The sequence below is a fragment of the Podarcis filfolensis genome (genome assembly GCF_964270895.1).
Source record: "Podarcis filfolensis genome assembly, chromosome: 1".
Classification (NCBI taxonomy): Eukaryota; Metazoa; Chordata; class Lepidosauria; order Squamata; family Lacertidae; genus Podarcis; species Podarcis filfolensis.
This window is the reverse complement of record NC_139604.1, coordinates 20,326,634-20,353,521: the sequence shown is the minus strand read 5'-3', so window position 1 is coordinate 20,353,521 and position 26,888 is coordinate 20,326,634. Positions and strand designations below refer to the sequence as shown.

Below are 26,888 nucleotides of genomic sequence, written 5' to 3'. Positions count from 1 at the left end.
TTCTTGCTTCATGTTTCAGTGGGAAAGCTAAAGTTGGGATGGGTGCTCACTTCTATTCAGGTCTCTCATGCTTTCTCTCTCATGCTATCAACTCACATTCGAACAAAACAGCACAGGAGGTTCCAAGGCTGTCCAAGCCTCTCATCTGAAAATGCTCCTATATCTAGGTGAGCGAGCTGGAGTTACCTAGCTCCTCGTTGTTTGCCAATGAATGGCAGCTTGGCTCCACAATTTCCCTTCCCACAGCAGTTTACCTCTAAGGCAGCTACAGAATCCCAGCACCTTGCAGAGGATTCTCAGACATGTCCTAGGATCCACACGCATTAACATGGGGCAGGAGGTCAAATCCTCATAGGTCCATGTGGATCCAGAGTTCAGTCTAGGACACATCCAATCCTCTATTACATATTGTAGAGAAAGATCCATTGTGGTTGGTCAAGGTGGCCTTCGGGAAAGCTTGCCACTGGGCCAAACTATATAGAACATTCAACTTTTGCATTTAGTTTAATGTGAAGGTATTAAAAATAATATATAGCCATCAGCCATAGGGCTAGGACTGATCATTATTGGGACTGCAGCATGTGGGGAGGGGTAATTTAACCAATTCCTCCTTTGCTGCGGAAAATCCCTCTTCTGGAGCTCGCATTTGCTTTGGCCAGGGTGGGTGCAGGAATCACAGCGAGGGATTTCCTCCCAAGGTGAACAGCAACTTCGGAGAACGGAGGGATCCTGACAATTATCATCCCCTCTCCATTATGGGAAATAGAAAGCCCCGAACATATTTTTTTAGGTGTCCTTTTTATGTTGAGATTCGTAGAGACACCACTGATCCTTTGCTGAAGAGGCTCGCCAATCTTTCAGACGAGTCTAAACTTAATTCTCTCCTCTTAGGCAAAGATCACAAGACGACCTGGCTGGTAGCCAGATTCTGCGCCCAGATTTGTAGGCACAGATCATCCTCTAGAATAAAATAGCTTACTAGGGAAATGCTGAAGTCGTCCTTTGGGGTGCCTCAGGGTCAATTTTTATGGTAGCCCAAATCTCAGTTGTATGGGTGTATGTATATATCTCAGTTTTAACTCATGAGCTATTGCTGCAATCTGCTCTGATTGAATATTTTATCTTTATGAACACTGTTTTTACTGTGTTATGCGAGCTGGTCTTTGACCATAATAAATTATCTGTCTATCATCCCCTCTTCTTTCCAGATGATGCTATTTCCATTTTTTTACAATCTGCATATTGAAGTGTGCAGATGCCTTTAACATCATGTCTAGCTTGCTCCTGATAGAACCCATCTTCTCAATGAAGAACGGAGCCCAGGGACTCCTTAGAACATTTCCTTTTTTTCCATAGCAGAATAACATAGCTCCATGGGGACAATCTGTCACCTGGATCATGAGCCTACATGTTGAGAAGCTGGATTGCCATCCTTAGGCGGAAAGCCTTCAGAATTTCAAGGAAGAACGCACAAGTAAACAGCTGTTTAAAATAATTGACGAAAGGATTTGCGTCTTCGTGCATTGAGAGAGGGAGAGACGGTTATAAACGACATAAGCAAGTGCAAATTGATATTTTGAAAACGCAGCAATTAATGGAAACAGATGCAGCAAGCTTCCAGTCATTAGCCACCACAACCAAAAAGCATGTCCCGCAGCAGCTAACAAATTCAAAAAAAACTGATCAATTACCAATTACAGAAGTAGATCAATACTATGCATCAGAAGTAAGCCTCTCTTTATCAGATGGCTGAGCATGGATTTCAGCCTTGTGATATTTGGCATCATAATGATCTTTCTTATCTCTCTTGAAGAAACCACACTATAAGGAAGCAAGGCATTAAGTCAATGGTACGGACTAATGTGAAAAGCAAAAAGGAAAAAAAAGGTGAACCAGATGTATGTGCATGTTAAAATATCCGTCCAATTATGTCACAATAACCTTTGAAGCTGACTTGCTTGCAGTAGGACTTTTCCATCGCTGGCTTTGCCACTTGCTGTTTTCACCCTTCAGTTATATACATTATACATTATCAGCAGGCTGGCAAATATTAATTTTAAAAAATATGGGGAACCGGATATAAATGCTCCGTGCATGAGACTGGAACTGTTGAAAGCACATAATGTTTGTTTTCTCTAGCAAAAAACAAAACCTGATTCACTTTTATGAGAAATCAAACGGGTGTTTTAAAGAGGGAGTGACTGTGACGACAACCCCCCCTTTTTTTGGCCTATGTATAAAAAGGTTTCTGATGGAATTTCTGTGTCCCATTTTTTGTGTGGGCAACTCAACACCTTGACCTCAACGAATCTGAACGGCACTGAGAGGAAGAACTGTGGGAGGTGTTCATGAACCTTCCATTTCCTGTAAGGTTTTTGGCACATGGCATCGTCCTGCACACTGAGGTAGTGGAAAGGGTGGCATATTGAGTCCTATGGGAATCCCCATATATCTGGGCAACAATGCTTCGCACGGAGAATGATTGGGTCCATCAGGTAGCGAGCTGAAATCCTTATCAATTATCCTTTGCTGCAAGGGGCAGCACATTCATGTACACATACACACACAGAGCGTGTTTAGATGTAGATATGTGAAAAACATCTCAAGATGGTGACCTGGTTCACACATAACGCTAGGGTATTTTTACATAACTACAAAGGACAGGATTCTGAAGCGAACCGAGATCATAAAAGAGACTGGCCCAGTTCATACAGAAAAAAGCTAAACCAAATCATAGCTTGGCACGAATGAGGAAAATTTGTGGGTTTCTTGGGAAGAAGATTGCGGCTGCTTTGTTCTTCCTCCAGTTCTGTTTCTACTATGCTGTGGTGAAATAAGCCATGGCGTGGCTTGGTTGCATCCAAATCTAGACTCAAGATTTATCATGTTGCAGATAAACCATGAACAGCAGTCAAGGTTTATTCTATGGCTTGCTGCTTGTGGTTTGGGGGAGATAAACCGCGGGTCTGATTTAGATGTAACACTAAGCCAAACCATAGCTTATCTCACAGCAGTGCAGAAGGAGCAGTATTAAAGGAATACGGCAGTCATGATATTCTTTCCAGGAATCTGGACATGTGATTCTATGGTTTGGCTTAGCATTACATGTGGTCTCCTTTATGATCTTGGTTAATTCAGAATTCTGTCCTTTGTTAAAAAAAATAGCCTCAGTGCCAACGTTCAATCCTAACAAGATTGACTCATGTCTATGCATATTTATTTTAAAATTAGGAATTGCTTCCCCATTTAATAACAAGTCTCAAAATTAATTTTCATATTATAAATACTATTTTGGCATCTTATGAAGATAAATGCTATCCTACAAAAAAAACAAAATGCACATGAGTTTAAAATTATCACCAGGTATTTTTCAGCACAAATACTTATAACATCAAAACTGGTTTTTTACCCCCTACTACTTGCTTGTTTAGGCAAGTTGTTTCACTTAACATCTCAACCAAAGGAAAGACATTTCCCTATACAAAGTGGATGGTGGTATCTTTCCATCTGTAAAAAAACAACCACCCCATGATCTGTGGAACACATATTAAAATAGCATATTAGTAAAACAACTCACCTTCCATAGCAAGAATACCAACAGAGCAAGCATTAACAAGCCTGCAAGAATAGCTACTAAGATGATCCACCAAGGCACCCCTTTATACAGAGCTACCGTCTTTGCAGGGAAGACTGTCACCCGCACCTACAGATCGGGAAAATACATAGATGTCAGTGGAGAAGATAGCTGGGCACAACGTGTTGAACTTTAAAAATCTGCATCCTTTTGAGCAATGGAATCATAGTGGACAGTGTTAAACCGTTTTTCAGATGGTTTATTAGTAGCAACTAAAAGTAGGACTTTTTGAATTATGGTGCTGGAGGAGACTCTTGAGAGTCCCATGGACTGCAAGAAGATCAAACCTCTTCATTCTTAATGAAATCATCCCTGAGTGCTGACAGAAAGGACAGATCCTGAAGCTGAGGCTCCAATACTTTGGCCACCTCATGAGAAGAGAAGACTCCCTGGAAAAGACCCTGATGTTGGGAAAGATGGAGGGCACAAGGAGAAGGGGACAACAGAGGACGAGATGGCTGGACAGTGTTCTCGAAGCTACCAGCATGAGTTTGACCAAACTGCAGGAGGCAGTGGAAGACAGGAGTGCCTGGCGTGCTCTGGTCCATGGGGTCACAAAGAGTCGGACACGACTAAACAACAACAAAAGTAGGAACGTAGGAAGGATATCTTATACCCAAGCAGGTCCATCGGGCTGTCTAGCTCAGTATCGTCTGCAATAAGGTTTCCCAAACTTGGGTCTCCAGCTGTTTTGGGACTACAGTTCCCAACATCCCTGGCCACTGGGTCCTGCTAGCTAGGGGTGATGGAAGTTGTAGTCCACACAACGGCTGGAGACCCCAGTTTGGGAAACCCTGGTCTACAGCAAAGTGGGAAATCTTAGGTTCGGTGGGGTGGGGGCAAATACAGCCCTGAAAAGCAGCTCTATCTGGCTCTCCCCATCCACACCCCCTCGCTCCAGGCTACACCCTTCTCACTCCCCCTGCCATGCAGCCTCCTCAGGTGCTTTTGCCAGGCTGGATTGTATCCTTGCACTACCAACAGTGCTTCCTGCTTGCCTGGGCTGAGTTGCAGACTCACTGAATTGTAGAGTTAGAAGGGACCCAGATGGTCAGATGGTCCAATTCCCTCCAATGCAGGCATGTGTGCAGAAATCAGCCCACTGTAAAAAGCTGAGATTTACAGTTGCGGTTCCATCCACTTTTGCCCTGGCCCCACCCACCACACATATGTGGCCCCTGGGAAATCAGCCAGAAGGGAATATGGCTGAAAGAGGATTCCTTACTGAAGTATATTCCCTGTTGAACATGCTGTGTGCCTCGTGCCCGAAGGAACAGTTCCCTCCCTGCCTACGAAAACGTACAGCCTCCATCGCCAAAAGAAGTGTTACAGACTCACATCAGTAGCTTCGTTTGCCAGCTTAATGTTATCTGCCGCAGCGATGCTGATGGTTGCTCTAAGGACAATGTCTAGGTAGCTCATTTTAGAGTATTCCTGGTAAAGCGGGGTAGGAAAGAAAGAAGAAAGAAAGAAAGAAAGAAAGAAAGAAAGAAAGAAAGAAAGAAAGAAAGAGATTTGCATTAGGTCAAATAAAAAGATGTGGTCCAAATACTACTACTACTACTACTACTACTACTACTACTAATAAATTTGTACCCTACCCATCTGGCTGGGTTTCCCCAGCCACTCTGGGCGGCTTCCAACAAAGATTAAAAATACATTAAAATACATTAAATACATTTAAAAAATACATTAATGTATTTAATGTAAAAAATACATTAAATACATTAAAAATACATTAAAATGTCACACATTAAAAACTTCCCTGAACAGAGAATCTATCTAAGACAAGTTAATGGAGCATACCTCTAGAAAAGTGCTATTCCATAGTCTTGAACGCAACACAACAGATGCTTTGCTGTCCAGTCCTTGTAGTGGGCATCTTATGGTGACACAGTTTGCCTCCTTGTTACATTCCTGCATGAAATACGCAAAACTTTTTTTAAAGTTCATACTTTTAAGGTGATGTTTCTGCCAAATGTGCTGTTTTGCAGCCAAAAGGAACAATGAAAGCTTTTAGAACAGGAAATACAAATAGATCAGTTCTTATATATGTCTTATATATGTCCAAATAGAAGCTTTTGTGTTCCACGTATGTCTTAGCGAATACAAGTGTCAAACGTAACAACTTTAAGGAGCAGTACTTGCAAAAGATGATCTTTTCTTTGTAATGTTCCACATCTGCCTTTGCAAAGTATGGTTCATATCTGATTCATTCGTACATACGTGGAACACAAAAGCTTCTATTTGGACATTACGTATATAAGAACTGATATTTTTGTATTTCCTGATCTAAATGTTGGTCCTTATTGCTCCTACTCAGTTAGATAATGTGAAAAGAGTTATGTTTATATGATGTATAAAGAATTTATATAGTTCAACACAGCCAGTTACGTTGTGGATCATTTTATTAGGACATAAACTGTCACAGACTAGTGCCCACTAATAAATTGGGCTCTAATCTGCAAACATTTATTTAAGTGTTCATCTTTAAGGTGACAAGCAACTGTAATCTTTTAAATTTCAAAACAACAGTTATTTTTAAAATACGTGTTACATGCAACTCAACAAAATTATTCAACAGGAATTCAAAATCTTTATGCCTAATATCTCCCTGCATAAATATCCACCCTTGGCATCCGCACTTGATGACTAATTTGGAAAACAAAGGGAGAGAGAGGCATACAAAGCAGCTGGTAACAGGTTAAGGCAAATGCTTACCAAAGTCTTATATTTTCTTTCTGAAAACAAAGAAAAGCTTTTGCCACCCTCTGTCTGTTTCTCTGCGACTTGACGTTTTGTCCTTGAACTTCGAGACATCTATAAAAATGAACAGGGATACAAATGCAGTCGGGTCTTTTTAAAAGAAGTGTGCTATAGAACAAGCACGTCCAACAGGTAAATTCGTGATCTACCGGTAGATCACAGGACGTCTGTGGTAGATCACAGACTCCCCACAAAGAAGCTAAACAACTTTGGCTCCCCTAAAAAAAGCTCAGCAACTATGACCTGAACCCCCCAAAATGGGGTAGATCACTGCCCATTTTTAACTCTGTAAGTAGATCACAGTCTCTTGGGAGTTGGTCACCCCTGCTATAGAAGATTTAAAAGATTAACACACCTGAGTAGTTGGAGCAGGATTTATGCAGGAGAACTGAATTCTGCAGGTTTGTCAAAAGTATATACAGCAGCATCACCACCCAATTCCCTATATGCACTTTTTCTCAGGCACTCTTGCAAAGACAACAACATACAGCCTTCTTCCAGTTGCCAAAGAGCTGCAATAAATCCCTGCAATGTTCAGACAGGCAACGCTAATTTACCTTAATTCCCAAAGGGTTTATTTCATTCCGAGGTTCGCACTGGACTTCTCCTAACTCTTTGGAGTTGATAGATACCAAATACAGCAGCCATTTGCCTCCCTTGATTTCTTTTGGCCACAGGATGTCCAAGGAAGCTGTGCCAAATGTTTTTAGTGGCTTGCCCAAGTTAATTATCTGCCAAGAATATTAAAAACAAACAAACATGCATTTTCTCATGCAACAAGACATTATCGATATTGGTTTGTTTGTTTTTTGCATACCGCTCTTCATCTGCAGATGAAGCAAAACAAGCTATAGCTCCACTCTCTTGGAGACCCCCAAAAAGTTAAAGGAAAAAAATCTGGATGTACATTTCCAAAACGTAAGATAAAAAACAAATAAAATAAAACCTACATACAGCAACAGTGTTTTGTGTTGTGTGGGTTCCTATGATGTAAGTCCCTAAAATATCACTGGTTTGCTCATTTCTATATATAGGGTGCCTACATTCTGCATGGACTGGTTGCACGGCAACATGTCCAAATGGCTTTGGATACCTATTAGGTCCATAAATTACCATATAGCATATATTCAACACACAAAAACAGCAACCATTTGTTGTTGACAAAGGACAGCTGGACATATAAAGGGCCCCATGACCTTCAGTAGCTTAGGGCCTCATCAAACCTAAATCTGGCCCTGATAACATTACAACACAAAATACATTGTAAAAGGAAGAACAACAACAAACCAATAACACACACACGCACACCCGCACATTTAAAAAGACATCAGATGTCAACAAGTCAAAGGCCTGGTTGAAAAGGAACGTTTTCGCTTTGCGCCTAAAGATGTATAATGAAGGTGCTAGAACTGTTCCTTCATATATATATCAACTTACCCTGAATTCATATTCTATTAAGCTGCCGATGTCCTCCTCAGATTTCATAGCGCTTTCACCGATGACGTTGCCTCCAAAGTACACCTGGGCAGGCTTAGCCGCCCTATTGTTAAAAGAAACATCACATTTTAATGACCATCACAAAAGGATTGTCTCTAGCATTGATTTGTTACGCTAAATATAAGACACTTACCCTGTGAGTGACAAAAGCAGTTCAATAACTACTTTAGCACTAGCGGTAATTGGATCCAAATTAACTTGATTGCTTGTTCTGCAACAAAAAGGAAACAAAAGGACACTTGTCTTTTTCTGCTTGGTTTTTAAAACCACTAGCCATTTCCATGTCATAATTACGCCGCATTCACAACCAAGTCACAACCATTTCAGAATATTTACAAGCGTTAGAAAAAGCAACTAATGCTTTTAAAAAAATAAAAAAATCTTACGTCTCCAATTTCAGATTAATGTCCAAGTCCTTGGTATCGACATTAACTTTAGTTGTACTTAAAATCACGTAGAATGTAACCTGAGAAATGGAATAAATGCAAAGTGATTAATATATATTAGAGACATATCAATTTTTGCTTTATGTACTAGATAGGTAATTCTGATAGATGCTTTAAGGGGCTGGCAGTCATTGGCTAGATACTTGAATTGACTATGAAATGTTCAGCAAGGTGTTTAGGCGACATGTTTTTTCATTGTCCTATACTGAAATATTTTTGGCAGAAGGTAACTGAAACTATCAACAGAACTGTATGGAACAGCCTTACATTTACACAGCAAAATACCCTCTTGAATTATATACCCAGAACATGGAACCTTACAAAAGGACAATACAAGTGGACTCTCTGTGTCCTTACCACAGCAAAAAGACTGATATTGATAATTGCAAAAATAAAAATGCAGCTCCCTTCTACGATTGGATTGAAGACTTACACAAACTCACAACATATGAACAACTTGCATATGAATGCAGACTTGCCATGGACAAATTCAATGATATTTGGAATCCATTCTTACAAATACTGTAATAGGTTAAGATCTGGTGAAGTACAATAACAACCTTGTAAAATATAGTTTGGGACGCGGGTGGCACTGTAGGTTAAACCACAGAGCCTAGGACTTGCCAATCAGAAGGCTGGCGGTTCGAATCCCCACAACGGGGTGAGCTCCCATTGCTCGGTCCCTGCTCCTGCCAACCTAGCCGTTCGAAAGCACGTCAAAGTGCAAGTAGATCAATAGGTACCGCTCCGGTGGGAAGGTAAACGGCGCTGCTCTGGTTCGCCAGAAGTGGCTTAGTCATGCTGGCTACATGACCCGGAAGCTGTACGCCGGCTCCCTTGGCCAATAAAGCGAGATGAGCGCCGCAACCCCAGAGTCGTCCACGACTGGACCTAATGGTCAGGGGTTCCTTTACCTTTAAAGTATAGTTTGGGTCGTCCCCCCTTTATTTTCCTTTCTACATGGGTTCTGTTTCTTTTCTCTCTCTTTTATTTACGTCTCACCATGTTTAGTACACATATAATTATATACTTTTTGAACTTTCAATAAATATGTTTATTTTATTTTTTTACAAGGTGTTCAGGGGACACCAACCCGGAGCAGAGGGAAGAGCTCTGCCATCACTCCAAGGGTGGAGAATCCCTGTTTTCCCCACAAGGCATTCCAGGGATGGAGACAGACCCAGGAGCCAGTCCCATTTTCATTACTATGTGCCCCAGAGGCAGCTTTGGTCTCTCCTGCCTTCCACCTTGGCTGGCATGAGTTAACAGGGCTGCAGCTGCGGTGATGGCTATGCCAATCCATCATGCCCCCCGATGCCTGGCCAGGGTTTGGATTGCTCTCTTTACTATGGTATAAATATAATGCCCTAATTTTGTGCTTCATTGTTTCCGATCTTTTCTTTTACATATCAACTGTAAGATGCTCCTTCACGTTACTTCTGATTGTTATTATAAGTTTCTGTCCTGACTAGATGGTTAATGAATACCGTATTTTTTCCGTGTATAAGACGGTGCTTTTTGCTTAAAAAAAAAAAAGCCAAAAATTGGGTGTCGTCTTATATAGTGAATGCAGAGGGGGGACGTGCGATTAATGGCAGCAGCAAGCAGGAGATTGGCAGCAGCGATAGGGCGGGTGATTGGTGGCTGCGGCAAGGCCTGCTAGCGATTGGCTGCGGCAAGTGGGCAGGTGATTGGCGGCTGTGGCGAGGCGGGCAGGCGATTGGCAGCTGCAGCAAGTGGGCGGGTGGGATGTTGGTAGTGGCAAGTGAGCAGACAATTGGCGGCTGTGGCAAGGTGTGTGATTGGCAGTGGCTGTGGCAAGCAATTGGCAGTGGCAGGCAGGCGGGTGAGCAACTGCCGGACGTGACCTCCCCCACCCCACCCCAAAAAGCTAAACAACTTAATTTCTTACATTTGGGTTAAAAAAGAAATAGGGGTCATCTTATACATGGGGACGTTTTATACACAGAAAAATACAGTAGCTTATTGGGGGGGGGAATGATTTTAGCTTGGAATAAAAGGAGCACATTCAGTTATCAGATGTTGAGTAAACACTGGTTTTAAAATACAGTGGAACCTCGGTTTGCCAACGTCTCCGTTGACGAACGTTTTGGAACCCGAACACCAAAAACCCGGAAGTAAATTCTTCCATTTTCAAACGCGCCTCGGAAGTCCAACGGCTTCTGCCGCGTATTTTTCAATTTTCTCAACTGAATTTGCTGACGGCCCTTTGTGCCTCGGTTTTCGAACGCTTCGGAAGCCGAACGGTCTTCCAGAATGTATTACGTTCGAAAGCCAAGATACCACTGTACGCGAGGCATTGGCTCTAGAAGAAAAAACCACTTACGGAAGAATTTCTCTTGAAAGGATTTCCAAGTTCACAGTCTACTTGAGAGCCATTTGGATTAGCCCCGCAGGTCAGTTGTTTCTCCTGAGTTAAAAGAGATCGATATTTCAATGCAAAGAGTTAAATGAAATAACGAAAAGGTTCTTTGAATGTCCGCATCACCTGGGACTCAGCTACATCAGCAAAGAAAAAGCGTTTTACGTGCATTATAACACGGCGACACGGGATGACACTGTGGAGTCCCGTCTTTCACCAACGTGATTTCCCATGATCAAGTTTACAATGCGTTTTCCTGAAATGCTTTTTTTACACGGAAACAGAACTTACCGGAAAGGCTTTCAGCTCCCTAAAAGCAGAGTAAGTCAAGCTATCTGGAAAGGTAGCTATGAGTCTAGCTTCATGGGCGTCTTCGCCATCTGCCTCAGGATCTCTCGGGTCCGACGGATTGTTTGTCACTGTGATTTCAAGGGCAATGTCTTTTTGGTCTTTGAGAACAAGCACTGGAATGTTGTTCTTACTAAGGACACAGAACGAGTCAGGTTTTAGGGACTGGCGGGAAGAAAAGCCTCCAAGGAACACAAACGACTTTATTTTCAAAACCGGTATCCCGTTTCTTAAAGACTTACATTGGTAAATAGGAAAATCTGTCTTCATTTCCTTCTTTGGTGCAAAATCTGTAATGAAGCTTCAAATTGCTGTGGCAAATATTGTCTTCTCCACAACCTTCTTTCAGGAACTGCACCTACAATGAACGCAAGTTTAGATTTGAAACAGCATCGAATTTAAAGAATTACAGCCACACAGGAAGCAGAGGAGGTATAGTCATCCTGTGCCACAAGTCACTTTTTTGGTCTTTTTCCGCGCGACACTTAAATTCAATCAACCCAAATAGTGCTGTGTCAAATTTCTACACCCAAATATTTATGAGGTGCAGAACTGGCTTTCAAGGAATTTGAAAAGCCTGACAACGTACCTATTATTGCTCTTGTGCGCATATACCGTATTGGCCTGAATATAAGCCTCACTTTTATTTCAAATTCCGACTGTGAAAAGTGCAGCTTATATTTGCGACCTTACAGTATGCAGCCAGGAGCACGGGGCAAACAGCGCCAGGAGCGCAGCAAAGTGGCGCCCGCCCCGTGCGCAGTTCCCTGTCCTCTCTCCGCAAGGCTGGGAAGGGAGAGAGCGAAGAACTTTGGGGGGGGGGCTGGCCTGCACATGTGACGTCATGCATGCATCAGGAGGTCCAACGGGGCCCACTGCAGATGCGGAATATTGAGGGGGCCTGGTCCCTCAATTTTCAAGAATTCTGGGGGAGCCTCGGCCCCCTGCGAATTTTGGATTAACAGACAGCGCACATCAACAAGCATGCAGACGTTACAAATGCAGATTTCCGAATTGTTACTCAGACAAACCTTTCCTTCTTTCTATGTGTTTCTGAGACATGGTGCAAAATGAACTGATCAGGCTAGAACAGATCTCGAGATTAGAAAGGGAAGGGGGGGAAAACTTACTTCCGCATTAACTGTACTTGGTTCATTGGAATTTAGAATGGGAAGAAGTTCCGGGAGCGACTGTCCTTGTCTTCTCCTAGACTGAGAGCTGGACTCGGAGCCGTTTATTGCGACGCCAACTGTTATAGGAATTGGACGCAGTTTATCTTTGATATTTTCCTAAGAGATACATACATTTGAATTATTACCACACAGAATAACCCCCTGCTGGGTTTGGCAGCAAATATTCTGGCTTCAAACTTACTCTGCGTTCAGCTTGCACGAAGGCCCCAGCCTGCACAATTCCATGACTGTGACAACATCTCGGTTTCCAACATTGGCACATTAGTTCAACCGGCTAGGGCCATCCCACAAATACTTGACCTAAAAGTAACTACTCGCATTGCCAAACTATTTATGTATGTGACAGCAGCAGCAGCTAGGATATTATATGCGCAGAAATGAAAAGAAGAAGAGGTTCCAATGAAGGAGGAGTGGCTTTTGAAAGTAAAGGACTATGCATTCAAAATGATGAAATTTTTATAGAGCAATGGAGGCCTTTAGTGGACTATTTTTTTAAAAATATTAAAGTCAAATGAAATGGTGGGCAAATTCCTTGCTTGTAACACCAAAGGACGCAAGCAAGGAATTTGTTCCTAGGGTGCTTACATACATGCATAATGTTTTGATATTCCTATCATATAACACCAGTCTTGAAAGACCTACACTGGCTCCCAGTACGTTTCTGAGCACAATTCAAAGTGTTGGTGCTGACCTTTAAAGCCCTAAATGGCCTCGGTCCAGTATACCTGAAGGAGTCTCTCTACCTCCATTGTTCTGCCCGGACACTGAGATCCAGCGCCGAGGGCCTTCTGGTGGTTCTCTCGCTGCGAGAAGCCAAGTTACAGGGAACCAGGCAGAGGGACTTCTCGGTAGTGGCGCCCTCCCTGTGGAATGCCCTCCCATCAGATGTCAAAGAGAAAAATAACTACCAAACTTTTAGAAGACATCTGAAGGCAGCCCTGTTCAGGGAAGCTTTTAATGTTTAAAAGGTTATTGTATTTTAGTGTTTTGTTGGAAGCTGCCCAGAGTGGCTGGGGAAACCCAGCCAGATGGGCAGGATATAAATAATAAATTGTTATTATTATTATTATTATTATTATATTATGCAAACTCCTCCTGCCTGAACTAAAGAAACAAACATGAAATTGTTATTCCGTGCAATGATTAGAACATGCAAACTCACAGAGCTCGCAATAGCTGGCATACATGTTGTTCACCTGTATGTTCACAACAACTCTGTGAGGTAGGCTAAGGCTGATGGAGACGGACTTGCCAAAGGTCACCCAATGGGCTTCATGGCTGTGTGGGAACGTGGCCACAGGTTTTCCCAAGCCAGCTTTCTAATCACGGCATCACAATGGATCTCATATGTGACCCACAAGCTGGAGGCCACCTCAAGTTCACCTGAAAGCGTATCGTTGGCGAAACTAGACCTGAATGGGGCAGCATTAAAAGCAGAAGCCTCTGCGCTTCTCACACCTGCAATACGAGTTTTTTGGTCACACACTCTTCTTTCTTCTGTCCTTGGAGAGTCACACTCCCACTCAGCTGATCGGAGAGTCGCTCAAGAGACTGCCCTCTGGAAGAGAGTCGATCGGAAAACTGCACTCTGGACGGCCAGCCCGATCGCCTCCTCTCATTTTCTACTTCAATTGTATAGTTCAGAACTGGGAAGTGGGGGCGGGGGTTGGAGTGGAAAGAAAAAGAACCCTCAGAAATAGTATAAGGGAAGACAAGTTGTACCATGTTTAATTCACTGCTCTTTGTTTACATGGTACTAGAAACCAATGCAGTTTAGCCTTCCTAACCTAGCACACTCTACATATTGCAGGACTACAAATCCCACCATCCCTGCCTTAGGGGGCTTATGGGATTTGTAGTCCATAACACGTGTGGAGGGGCACCAGGTTGGGAAAGGCTGGTATACTATCTTACAGATGTTGTACATTAGCCCATTTTTTCCCCTGCCTTGCCCTGGAAGGCAACAAGTTTTATTTTATTTTTATTTTTTTTAGATTTTTTTATAAGCATATAAAACACATACATATTTATTTAGTACACATACGTAACACACTACCTTATTTTCATAACATAAAATGTACCTACATTACTCTATATAATACCTCCCTGTACTGTACATATCAACATACCTACATACCTAGGAAGGCAACAAGTTTTAAGACCTGGTCACCTTGCAAGATGTGCCACTGAACTGGCTTTGTAAGGACACAAGTGTCGAACTTCAGGCATATTTGCATGAAAACGTGAAACTAAAACAATGCAGAACAGGGGATCGCAAAAAAATAATAATAATTGGGGTCCATGGACACATTTGCAAATGGGACAAATTGTTGTGGGAGCTACACTTAACAATATGCAAGTATCGTTATATCATACCAACTTACTTAGTTTGGGGTTGAAGTCACTGGAACTAGCTGTGTACTCAAAGCACGCTTCAATGTTCACGCTGGAAGAATTCAAGAGCACAGAAATAAACTTCAAAGAGTTCAGCACTGGAGACATTTCACCAAAAGCTGCTGGAATCTCGAGAGTAAATGCATTGCTTCAATGCCCACCCTCTATAGTCAAGTACTTGGTGCCATAAACACAGCTTCTGTCGTCTTGAGGCCTGGTATTTGCATTGTTCCAAGAAGGAAAAGGGAAAGAGACTGCTATGGTCAGCCCCTTGAAATCCTTGCTGCTCCTCTGCCTCTTCGCTGCCACTACCCCATCGGCTCTAAGCAAGTGATCAGTAGAGCTGGGCGATACATACGCCATACCAGTTAAAAGACAACTGAAGGCAGCCCTGTTTAGGGAAGTTTTTAATGTCTGATGCTGTATTGTTTTTAATATTCAGTTGGAAGCCGCCCAGTGGCTGGGGAAACCCAGCCAAATGGGCGGTGTATAAATAATAAATTATTATTATTATTAATTGTTTGAAACCGGTATGGCGTTCAGATCACAATACCGGTTTCAGACAATTTTAGCTGGCAATTACCAGCTCATCCACTCATCCATCTAAGCGATGGGCGGGGTTTGCGACCCGGTCCAGAATTCCCGAGCCTGGGTAACACCCCACCTTGCTTGCTGGACCGTCGCTCCGCCCCCTCCCCGGCTAGCCAATCGGATGCAGGCTGGGGGGCGGAGTGAGGGCCAGGTAAGGGCAGGCTCTAGCCAACCTTCTCCTAGTTGATAAATCGTCTGAAACTGGTATGGCGTTCAGATCGCGCTACCGGTTTCAAACAATTTGAGCTGGCAATACGTGGCGCCAGCTCAAGTTGCAGGCGGAGCCGAAGAAGGTTCTGGGGGAGCACCTTCTTGGGCTCTGCCTGCCTGCGTCTTTATGGAAGCCCCCCGCCCCTCCGGCTTGCGTGATCCTGAGTGGTATTTGTACTTGCTCAGATGGGGGACAGGACGCTTCCTGCCCCCCAGCTGAGCAGTTTAACGAAGCCCTGATGTCCCTCCAGCTTGCTCAGCAGGGCTGGGTGATGTATCTCAGCTGTTTCTTCTTCCCGTAAGGTGGTGGGGATAGGAAGACGCAGCTGCGATACATTCCAGACATCGTGATGTATCAGCGTACAGTGGAACCTCATTGTTACGTACTGTCCTCCTTGCGAACGCTGCAGGTTACGAGCTCCACTAACCAGGAAGTAGATGCCCCTTGTTGCGAACTTTGCCCCGGGATGTGAGCGGAAGTCGCGTGCCGGCTGCGCGGCAACAGCAGGAGGCACCATTAGCAAAAGCTGGCCTCATTTTATGAGCAGTTTCGGGCTACAAACGGACCTCCAGAACAGATTAAGTTCGTAACCAGAGGAACCACCGTTTTGCGGTATATAGCTGCTGATATACCACGGTGTTGAAAACTGGATGTCGCCCAAACCTAGTGATCAGGGACAAGAACAATGAGAAGAAGAGCTTGCTTGGTGTTCCGGGCAACGGTACGGGCTGGTCCCAAAGAGAAAAGGCAATGGTGACTGTAGCAAAAATGGTGACTCATGGAGCAGGCGCACTGAGGACACCTTGTCCAAGGGTCTTAAAAAACCTGGCAGCGTGGTCTCCACCATAAAAGGTTTGTAGGGCTCCAGCCTTGAGCTCCAAGGAGGAGAAGATAGCTGAGACCAGGACTGCCATGTTGGTGGTTCAAAGCCCATAGAATCAGAGGCTGGTGGTTCAGAGCTCACAGAATTTGAGGGTTGGACCCTTCAGAGCTGAGCCAGGACCCTCACGGTCCCCTAAGCATGGCTGGCCAGAAGAATTGGGTGCCTTCCATACTACAACCCTTGCTCAACGGCACAGGGAAGAAGTGTGTCTGTTGAGTGGCCACAAAAAGGCAAAGCAACGTTCCTCTTCAGGCCAGGTCTTTAAGAACTGCGGCCTTCAGGCTAGGAGAGTAGATATTGGTAAAGACGGCGAGGAGGAAGAGACCCATGAGGCCCTGCTGCCTCAATAAGTGAGAGGGATGGGTTGGAGCAATGATCCCTTGCTTCCAACATTACCAAGGCAACATGGCAAGAAGAGGCATTGTTGTAGCTCTTAAACAATACAGGAGCAACATCAACAATCCAACCTAACAGGTAACAGTGTATTTGCAGGCTGGCATAGTCACCTCCCAAGCAGTGCACCATATAGTGGAAATTCTCGTGCATATGAAACACATGAATGTTTGCCAAAACATTGAAACAAATATTAGGAATTCAACGGCTTACCAAATCCCGCTGGGGACTTCACAGTTCTTTTTCTTTAGGTCTATTCTGCCAGGGTCTATCTTAATAGTTTTCTTAACGTTCACCACAGGCCGCGATCTTGTATGTCAGGAGGGAAGAGGAGGTTGGGGAAGAAACTTGTTATTTCAATGAATGGCACTTGAGGAAGGAATTCTTAGGCTAACAGACAGGGAAAGCCCCATTGGGCTTTCTATTTTCATGCTGTAGTAGGGAGAGGCTCTGACAGAGTGGCCTAGTTCTTTGCAGTGTGTTAGCACCGAAAGCACAAGAGGGTTTAGAGTAAAATATTTCATCAAAATATGTTGCACATCTGATAAACAAAGGCTGGGTGACTGCATTTAGAATAAAACTGTCATCTCTTCCTCAGTCCTAGTCTGTCTGTCATTCTTTCTGTCTGTCTCTGTTTTTATGCGCAATTATTCCCACAACAGTGGCAACTTAGGCCTGGATGACATTCTCCTGTGTCTGGACTGTTCTACTTTAGGCAGCAGCGGTGGTGTAGCGTGGGATGGGGGCCAAAGGGGCGGTTTCCCCATGCTCAAAACAGTTAGGGACGCAAAATTTCAACACCCATTGCTGCCTCAACACAGCTGCACGCTTCTGCCACAGGGCTCCATTGAAAACAGCTTGTCCATGCGAACCAGGACAAAAGGAACGGCTCTTATTTTCTTATCTCTGCGGCTGCGATCTCTTGGGTGACATGGATGTCGTTGGGCAGTTGAATGCGCACCCATCTGTTTCCCTTCCTCCATGGAGCCCCGGGCACTGGCAACCCACGCTATGCCACTGGGCAGCAGATAGAGTCACATGACTGGCTTGGCCCTCCACACTGGAAAACAATTCCCGGAACACTGAAATATTGATTGTAGGGGGGGAGGATTCTAGGCCCCCAACACTCTGAAATGGTACAGTCCAAGGCACATTTACTATATCATCATTCCTATGTCTTTACTATATCATCATTCCTATGTCTGAGAGAATTATGCCCATGTGACTGCTCTTGTTCAAGGACTCACTCATTTTAATATTTATGGAAGTTTGGGGCCTCACCGTTCTTAAAAGATGAAAAATACACTGTGGAAACTCAGGCCAACTGTTAAGTCTAGTCTCCTCAAAAATGTTTGGGCTCAGTGGCACATTTGGAAATCTAAGAAACTGTTGTTGTTGTTGTTTAGTCCAACTCTTCGTGACCCCATGGAAAAAACTGTTAGGGCACCACAAAATACCCACTTCACAGAAGAAAACTGGTGATGCTCAGACTCCCCCACCCCCTACAAATAAACAAAAAGCCTGTGCACACCCCATAACAAATTTAAAAAAAAACCAAAGAAAGCAGGAAACCTTCCAAACAAACAATGCCCCAAACCCTCAGTTATTTTTTAAGGGTGACAAAGGAGGTGTCTGAGAACAACCAGGGTGTGACAGGTGGCACATTAAGGACCCCAGAGTTAAGGTTAAATCAAGAAGGCGCTACACACCTGTAAACAGCTACAGAATCTGAAAGAGACCCAACAGCAATATCAGGATAGGAGTTTTTGTCAAGGTCCATGTTTCCGGTGATAGAATAACCAAAGGATGAGACTCCGTTTGCCCCACCATCCAGAATCTGAAACAGTGCGAAAAAATGGAAATTGTTATGCTGTATTTTGCTACTTGACTGCCATCCATAAACACTGTTGTCTTTGTTGTTTTTCAGTGTATTGGATTTTGGGAATATTTTCTGATATGTTCATGTCCCTGCATACAGTCCTCATGTATCTAAAGATGAAGGGTGGTTTAAAAACATTTAAATAATAAATGCATGTATTTAGCAGCTTCATCTGGTGTGGGGAACCTTTGGCCCTTGAGATGTTGCTAAACTACAACGTCCCTAATCACTGAACAGGATTGCTATGGCTGATGGGGCTTGGAGGGTCATACAACTTGGAAGGTCAAAGATTCGACCTGCAATTAGTAGAACGTCACCTTAGGAAAAAGGCAGAGAGTAAATCAGACATAGAAAAGGGTCATAAAAAGGGGAGCACAGCTAAAGGAAGTCAGAAAGGAGCCGCAATGGGGTACACACTATGGAAGAGGGTGCTGTCAAATGTCACAGAATCATAGGCTACCGTATTGGCCAGAATATAACCCGCACCCGCAAATAAGCCGCACCTTAAAAATTTGGGGGGGGGGAGACAATAGCCGAATATAAGCCACTCCCTTAAAATTGGGTTACAGGCTGAAAATTGCTGCGGTTGGTAGAATTGCAACTCCGAGCCAATTTAAGCCTTTGATCTTGCAAGCCCGCAAAAGTTACCGTAGAATCGCTGAAATCGCAAACCGCTATTCAATTGGCTGCAATTCCACAGGCACTGACTCCCGTAAACGGCAAATGAACAGTCTCAAGTTCGCAAATCGGCAATAAAACATTTTTTTGTTCCGTTTTGCCGTATGTCTGTTTCGGCGGCGATATCGTATAAAAGCCCGTTTTTGTAAGGTTGCGAATTTAAGCCGCATTTTCAACTTTTCACGGTTGGAATTTGGGGGAAAAGTGAGGCTTATATTCAGACCAATACTGTATCAATGGAAATTAGGTGAGCACTTCCCACTGAAAAGAACTAGCCAAGCATCTATCTCATCAACACCAATCTCCAGAACCATGTCATTATAAGAATTATTGATTAATGCAGTTAAAAGAGTCCATTGACAAGCCATCGGGACACATAGTCAATTTCCCCCCAAGATTTCCTGTCTGCATAAAACTTATAAATAAAAACAGAAAAATCAATGGCAATTAAAACAATAAAAGAATACCACGTCTGCATTTATTAGGAGGCAGGCCATGCTCCACACATGCAAAAAAATAATAATACAAAAAATAATAATAATACAAATCTGAAGGAAGAGCTGAATTCTGCAACAACAGGATAAAGGCTTTTATCTTATTTTCTACAGAAGGCAAAAGACTTAGCAAGCAGCGTCTCTTAAGAGGAATAGCTTGAGGAAACGTAGGACAAAACCGTTCCAGAGAGCTACAATTTCCAGCGTGCTTTAACAATCAACCTCTCTTTCCAGGAAACTCCGGAATTGAAGCTCTATTAGGGGAATAGGGATCCCAGTTCGAAAGCACGTCAAAGTGCAAGTAGATAAATAGGTACCACTCCGGTGGGAAGGTAAACGGCATTTCTGTGCACTGCTCTGGTTGCACCAGAAGGAGCTTAGTCATGCTGGCCACATGACCCGGAAGCTGTACGCCGGCTCCCTCGGCCAATAAAGCGAGATGAGCGCCGCAACCCCAGAGTCGGTCACGACTGGACCTAATGGTCAGGGGTCCCTTTACCTTTTAACAACACTCAGTGCCCTTATAACGAACTACAGTTCCCAGGATGCATTGGTGGAAAGCACGACCGTTTAAAGTGGTATGATATTGCTTTAAATGTATAGTACAGATGGGGTCTTACATGAAAAGATATTAGGCAGAGAAGAGAGAGGCGTGCAAGGTCAAAGGAGAGAGAGAGAAGCAGGTGGCAGAGAACTATAAGTGGGCAGCTGCTTGGGAGAAGCTTAGGAAACAAGCGAAATAAATATTTCAGTTCCACTGGAAGGAGAAGCGAACGTCACTAGCTAGTACCTGTGCTGGTTTTGTGTTTATCCCGTCCTTGGAGCCATGATAAATATACACCTTGCCAGAGTCGTCATATGGAGCCCCTACAGCAATATCTGTTGTATATAAAAAAAGAGAAGGACAACAACAGTCAAACTGAACATGCAGGTTTTCAAAGCTACATGGATTACTCAAATAAGGCAGGGCCCATGGAGTTTGTCCAGGCCCGAGAATCAGAAATTAGACGCATTTGGCAGCTGGCGCAGGTCCAATGGCGACCACGTGGAGATCTCTGGGTGCCAGGCAAGCGACTGGGGAAAACAAAATGTTCACTTAGAGAAGGATCTGAAACATTTTCTTCCTTGGAGCTTGAATTTGTTTTATTCTGGATTGTTTTATTTGACGTTGTCATGTTGTTGTAAACCGCTTTGAGATGTGTTCTTTAAAATATAAAGCGGTATAGAGATGGGATGAATGATGACAACTTCCTTTAGTAGTGTTTTCCTTTGAAATGTTCATGTGGTTTTTGTTGTTGTTAATTTTGCTGTGTTAAATGTGCTTTTGTAGTCGAACCTCCTTTGTAATATTTCATCTTGAAATATTTAGTTTCCCGTTAATCATGTTGCTTTGAATGTATACTTTCTATTTGACTTTCTCCAGAAAGCAGGTTATTGGGGTTTTGTTTTGTTTTTTGCTTTATTATGTCTTTTATGTCCTCATTTTGTCTTTTTTATCTTGTGATCCACCCTGCATTCTTCAGATGAAGGGCGGTACACAAATTTAATAAATAATAATAATATTCTGGATTGTTTTATATGATGTTTTGATGTAGGTTGCAAACCGCCTTGAAATATTGTTCTTAAAAATATAATGTGGTATAGAAATGAAATTCATCATCATCATCAAAGAGCAGGCCAATCGTTTTCCAGCTTACCTTCAAAGCCATCTTGGTTAATGTCACCAATATTTTCGACTGCGATTCCAAACATGGAGTCGGCTGGTCCTGTGAGCCGAACTGGTTTGACTCCTTCCCACTTGCCTTGCTGGTTAATGTAAATGTACACAGCACCGCCAATTTCTCCTTCCCTGTCAAAGTACTGCGGCGCTCCAACAACAATATCTTGCCAACTGAGAAAACAACAAGTTCATTGTGTTTAAGGCAACTGTGAGAAGCAGGTGATAAAAGTGACCTCAGAAAGACAACATGTTCAGCAGAGTGCACAATTCAACGCAGGGCTTCCAAATAATACAGCTGCTCAGAGAGATCTCTTGAATTCAGTTTTAAGAAGTTCAGTGATAAACGGCTAGATTTCCACCCCCCTGGCCATTTCTACAGTACTTTGCTGTCTTTTTTTACGGTGGTTTATTCTCACTGAACTCACGACCATCTTGCCAAGTTGGTCATTGCTCGTCCAGTTTTTGCATGTATGGAACTTGGGCTGCAGTCCTATGATCACTCACCTGGGAGTAAGCCTCTTTTAACTCAGTGGGACTTACTTCTGAGTAAACATGCACAAGATTGTACCGCTCCTAAGAGTGACTCAAGTCAAAGTTCATGATCGGGATTTCCCAAATTCAAGTTCTGTTTAATCCTCTGGACCACAGTAGAAGGGGTTAGGGTTGGTTGGTTTAAACCAGGCATGGCCAAACAGCCCTCCAGCTGTTTTGGGACTACAACTCCCATCATCCCTAGCTAACAGGACCATTGGTCAGGATGATGGGAATTGTAGTCCCAAAACAGCTGGAGGGCCAAGTCTGGCCATGCCTGGTTTAAACAATACAATAACCATTAAACACTTATCCAGCAGTACAGCTAATGGTGATTGTTTTATCCATTGTCTCTAGACTTACTATAGTTTGTTTAGGTCATGGATAAGAAACCTGTGGCTCTCCAAATGTTGCTGGATCATCCCTGAAGGAGCATCTCCACCCCCATCGTTCAGCCGGGACACCGAGGTCCAGCACCAAGGGCCTTCTGGTGGTTCCCTCACTGCGAGCAGTGAGGTTGCAGGGAACCAGGCAGAGGGCCTTCTTGGTAGTGGCACCCGCCCTGTGGAATGCCCTCCCACCAGATGTCAACGAAATAAACAACTATCTGACTTTTAGAAGACATCTAAAGGCAACCTGGTTTAGTGAAGTTTTTAATGTTTTATCGTATTTTTAATATTCTGTTGGGAGCCACCCAGAGTGGCTGGGGAAACCCAGCCAGATGGGTGGGGTATAAATAAATTATTATCATTATTATTATTTTTATTATTTTTAATCATTGGCCCTGTTCATTGGGGTTGACGAGTTGAAATCCAGCAACAACTGGAGGTCCTCAAGTTCACCTTCCCTGGTCTATATTTCCTGAGATACTTCTTTAAAGTATCCATTTTGCTGAATTTTTTACAGTGAGTAAGCTTACTTACTCAAACCACTTAAAATGGAGGGTCAGGGGAGCAGGAAGTGTGAAAACATTCACTGGTCCGCCAGTTACGTTTTATGAACATGGGCAGGTTGCTTTTCTTAAAAGCAATGGTGCATTTATGCTTTTCTGAGTTTGCCATAACCTAATGAGGAACAGCCTCATTTCTCCCCATAGCTGTCAACTTTTCCCTTTTCTTGCGAGGAATCCTATCCGGAATAAGGGGATTTCCCTTCAAAAAGGGGAAACGTTGACAGCTATGTTTCTCCCACTTTGCAAAAAAAGAAAGATACGATCACACTTCCCCATGGTACTAGAAGAAAGAGGAGCCAGAGGGCAGGCTTACCCATCACTGTTGAGGTCTACAACAGCCACATCATAGCCAAAAGAGGAGGCCAGCCCTTCGCCTTCAAATGTGTGCTCAGGAGACAACGCCCGCTGAATGACAGTGTCTTTTTTCAAAAGGACAACCGCTCCACTGTGGTTTGCTCTTGGAGCTCCAGACACAAAAGTGAGCTCGTTCTGCGAAGTGATGCCTTTTCCAGAGTCCAGAGAAAAACCTACCGCACAACATAAAACAGATGAACAGTTGAAGGTGTGGTGCTATTGTAGGGCAAAGCCTCTGTGATTGTTGCTAAGTTAAAGGGGTGACTGGAAGCACAGGGTCAATGAAAACCCGCCTAACAGGGTCTACACATGTACATTAAAAGCTTAAACCTGTCCTCTCCCAGCAGACACTGAAGCAGACTCAAAGCAGCACATACAGTGGTACCTCGGTTGTCAAACGTAATCCGTTCTGGAAGATCCTTCGACTTCCGAAATGTTCAACAACCGAGGCGCAAAGGGCGGTCTGCAAAGTCAGTGGAGAAAATTGTCGGGGGGTGGGAATGCAGAGGAAGCCGTTCAAATTCTGAGGAGCGTTCGAAAACAGCAGTGTTTACTTCCGGGGTTTCGGCATTCGAAAACCAAAACGTTCGGCGTCCGAGTCGCTTGAAAACCGAGGTACCACTGTATACAGTGCCGATTTCAGAGAGCCACGTTCATAGCAATTTCGTTGTGCTTTCTTCAGACTTTGTAATAAATAAAAATCGATTCAAGCGTTCACTTGCTTTAACAGAGCACTCCCATGATGTTAACGGAATGTTAAGACCTCATGAAAAATGTATCATGCTTATGGCGCGATTCCCCCAGGTACTGATGCTGAACTTCTACATTCAGCTCACACAGGTACAGTAAACAATTTGAGCACTCCCTCTTTGGTGCGGCCACCTTCATCTTATTGGCTCCCCTCTATCCAGGTTTTGGTGCAGCAGTCAACGAGGTCCACAGGTTCTCCATCCTTGACCTCCAGGCCCCTAGCCAAGCCAGCACCCCAAAAACTCGAGTCCTGAGGATTCTTTTTCGCCCAAAACTTTCAGAAGTTTCCTCGTCTCTTTTGAGCATTTTCCACAACACGCACCAACATGAAATGGAAAACAAATAATGATGTCGAAAGTCTGGAATGTAACGAAGGAAGCGAGATGGACAACCGCTATTCAGAGGTCACAAACCTAGATAGCTATTCATCATCAGATCGGTGGCCTTGCCTACCCTGACATTGGGAGGCAGCGTTTTGTACACAAACTGATCGGGGCTACCAAAAGACACACTTGTCAGGAAAAGGAGACCTGCAAATGTGGGTGGAGAAAGAAGATGAAGGAAAGAAAGAAGGACAGGTTAAGCAGAGAGCATAACATGGAGACTTAGGGGGAAACCTGAAAGAGAGCAGAAGTTTTACCAATGGAAATATAGGCAAGCTGCATCCTTTAGGGCCTTGCCTGAAGCTACAGGGCATGTGACCTGTTGCCACGCAAGAGGTTGGGGGTTCGCGCTCCTACCCTTCAATACCCATTAACATCTACAGATTTTCACTCATGGCAAATGGGAGTCAGATTCGTGGAAACCTCCCCGCTGATCAGATTTCTGTGAGGGCTAAAAAGGTCCTGGATTGTAAAGTACCATGTTTTTCGCTCCATAAGACGCACCTTGTTTTAGAGGAGGAGAACAAGAAAAAAATTATTCTCTCCCTCTCTGTGCAGTGCCTCTCCAAGCAAAACGGGAGGAGAAATGGAAGGGGCTCCGTTTCTCCGCCCACTTTGCTGAAGGGGCGCTGCGCAGCTTTCCCTCTCTGCGCAGCACCTCTTCAGTGAAGCAAAGTCAGAACAGCAAGAGGGATCGCTGCGCAGCAAAAGCAGCAATCTCTCTTGCTGTTCTGGCTTCTGGGATAGCCATGCCAAGCCTCTTCAGGGCAGGCGGAGCGTTCCTCCCATTGCCCTGAAGAGGCTTCGCGCAGCTATCCCTAAAGCCAGAACAGCAAGAGGGATCGGCGCGCACCGGTCCCTCTTGCTCTCCTGGCTTCAGCGATAGCTGCGCAGCCTGCATTTGCTCCATAAGACACACACACATTTCTTCTTACTTTTTAGAAGGGGAAAGGTACATCTTATAGAGCGAAAAATACGGTGAAAATACTGCAAAATAAAAGTACGTCTTATAGAGCGGAAAATACGCCTCAGAGCTTTAAAAAAAAAACACGCTATATTAACTCAGCTTACACACGAACAGACTTTTCCTTCCATCCCCTTCATCAGTTTTAATGGCAAAATATCATCCTTGGCCTCAAACGTTCCCCACAAAATCTCATCCCAAAGTGTGCTTTTACAGATGGGTCGCTATTCAATCTTTAAGGGCCCCTATCCCTTCTTGGAGGAGACATGCGCAAACGCCGGTGAGCTGTTTGCCGTTCTTCACCGTTTGCGTTAAGAAGGAATTGTTTTCACCGTTCGTGGCAAAACACTGCAAAAATTGCACTCAACTGGCACTCAGAAAGCGAGGGCGAACAAAAATGCAATCTCGACAATTTGCCATATGACACACCAATCTTGGGGGGTTAGCCATTAAAGCATTGCAAAGAGGCCTCAGAAGTTAGCTGACAAATTTGGGATCCCTATCCGCTGGAGATATACCATGAACATCATTTCTTAGCCATCACAATCTTGTTGAGTAACATTAAACTTCCCTGTGCTACACATGTTGAGGTAAAATGGCTTAGGGCTACTAATCCACATACAGTACTTACTGTGTGTGTGTGAAAGAGAAAGACAGAGAGAGACATAGAGAGAGAAACAGAGAGGTTATAATCACGATGTAGAAATCTGCAAGTCCTCATCGGTGCTCTGAAATGTCTCATTACATTAGCAGCTCTTAGAGGTACCTCAACCAAGAGTACCATTTTACACTTCAAAGCAGTGGTGGAAATGGCAAAGGAGGGCACGGACAAAAAGCTCTTGGTTAAAACGCAAGCGGGTGGGGAGGGTCCTTAACTGAATTACTTTCCAACAGCGTTTCACTTTATCGCTCCACATTTGGGTAGTGAAATTTCCTCGAGATCTCTGAAGAGCTTCGTCCTACCTAAGTAACTGTTAGATGGAACAGGAACTAGGCTCTCATCAAGCTGGTTCTCCCCGCCAACTTCGTAAGGCCCATCGTCATAGATACCCATTTCAAAATATGACTGATTCCTTTGCTCTGCATGCACCACTCCTAGGGGAAAAAAATATGAAATGGCAAAGAACAAAAAAGTGGGATGAATGACAAAGGAAGGGGGAGCGGGAGGGGAATAAAATAAACTTTAACGCAAACAGAAGACAAAGCAACTATGGTATAATCCTTGTGGGAAAGGGAGGGAGGAACATTGATACACAACACTGTGTAATGGGCCCCATTCTAGACCTACAGGATGCAGCAAATATGTGATTCTATAATAATAATAATAATAATAATAATAATAATAATAATAATAATAATAATTTATTATTTATACCCCACCCATCTGGCTGGGCTTCCCCAGCCACTCTGGGCGGCTTCCAAAAAAATATTAAAATACTGTAAT

General features: G+C 43.7%; 1 protein-coding gene across 2 annotated transcripts in view; it reads right to left on the bottom strand.

Moving 5' to 3' along the window:
• Positions 1 to 26,888, bottom strand: part of ITGA6 (integrin subunit alpha 6) — a 66,875-nt gene that overhangs the window by 6,820 nt on the left and 33,167 nt on the right. Inside the window, exons 5-25 of one of the 2 annotated variants that reach the window (XM_083627395.1) lie at positions 26,408 to 26,539; positions 23,307 to 23,520; positions 21,488 to 21,681; positions 20,581 to 20,669; positions 18,449 to 18,576; positions 16,953 to 17,048; positions 14,652 to 14,713; positions 13,726 to 13,913; positions 12,205 to 12,363; positions 11,317 to 11,432; positions 11,018 to 11,207; positions 10,691 to 10,774; positions 8,284 to 8,363; positions 8,031 to 8,108; positions 7,838 to 7,940; positions 6,958 to 7,131; positions 6,356 to 6,454; positions 5,441 to 5,551; positions 4,973 to 5,068; positions 3,578 to 3,703; positions 1,692 to 1,821 (exon numbers count right to left, since the gene is read on the bottom strand). In XM_083627395.1, the coding sequence (XP_083483521.1) occupies positions 1,714 to 1,821; positions 3,578 to 3,703; positions 4,973 to 5,068; positions 5,441 to 5,551; positions 6,356 to 6,454; positions 6,958 to 7,131; positions 7,838 to 7,940; positions 8,031 to 8,108; positions 8,284 to 8,363; positions 10,691 to 10,774; positions 11,018 to 11,207; positions 11,317 to 11,432; positions 12,205 to 12,363; positions 13,726 to 13,913; positions 14,652 to 14,713; positions 16,953 to 17,048; positions 18,449 to 18,576; positions 20,581 to 20,669; positions 21,488 to 21,681; positions 23,307 to 23,520; positions 26,408 to 26,539 (2,627 nt within the window). In that variant the 3' untranslated portion in view covers positions 1,692 to 1,713. The remainder of the gene's footprint in view (positions 1 to 1,691; positions 1,822 to 3,577; positions 3,704 to 4,972; positions 5,069 to 5,440; positions 5,552 to 6,355; positions 6,455 to 6,957; positions 7,132 to 7,837; positions 7,941 to 8,030; positions 8,109 to 8,283; positions 8,364 to 10,690; positions 10,775 to 11,017; positions 11,208 to 11,316; positions 11,433 to 12,204; positions 12,364 to 13,725; positions 13,914 to 14,651; positions 14,714 to 16,952; positions 17,049 to 18,448; positions 18,577 to 20,580; positions 20,670 to 21,487; positions 21,682 to 23,306; positions 23,521 to 26,407; positions 26,540 to 26,888) is intronic. The other variant, XM_083627394.1, reaches the window with a different exon arrangement.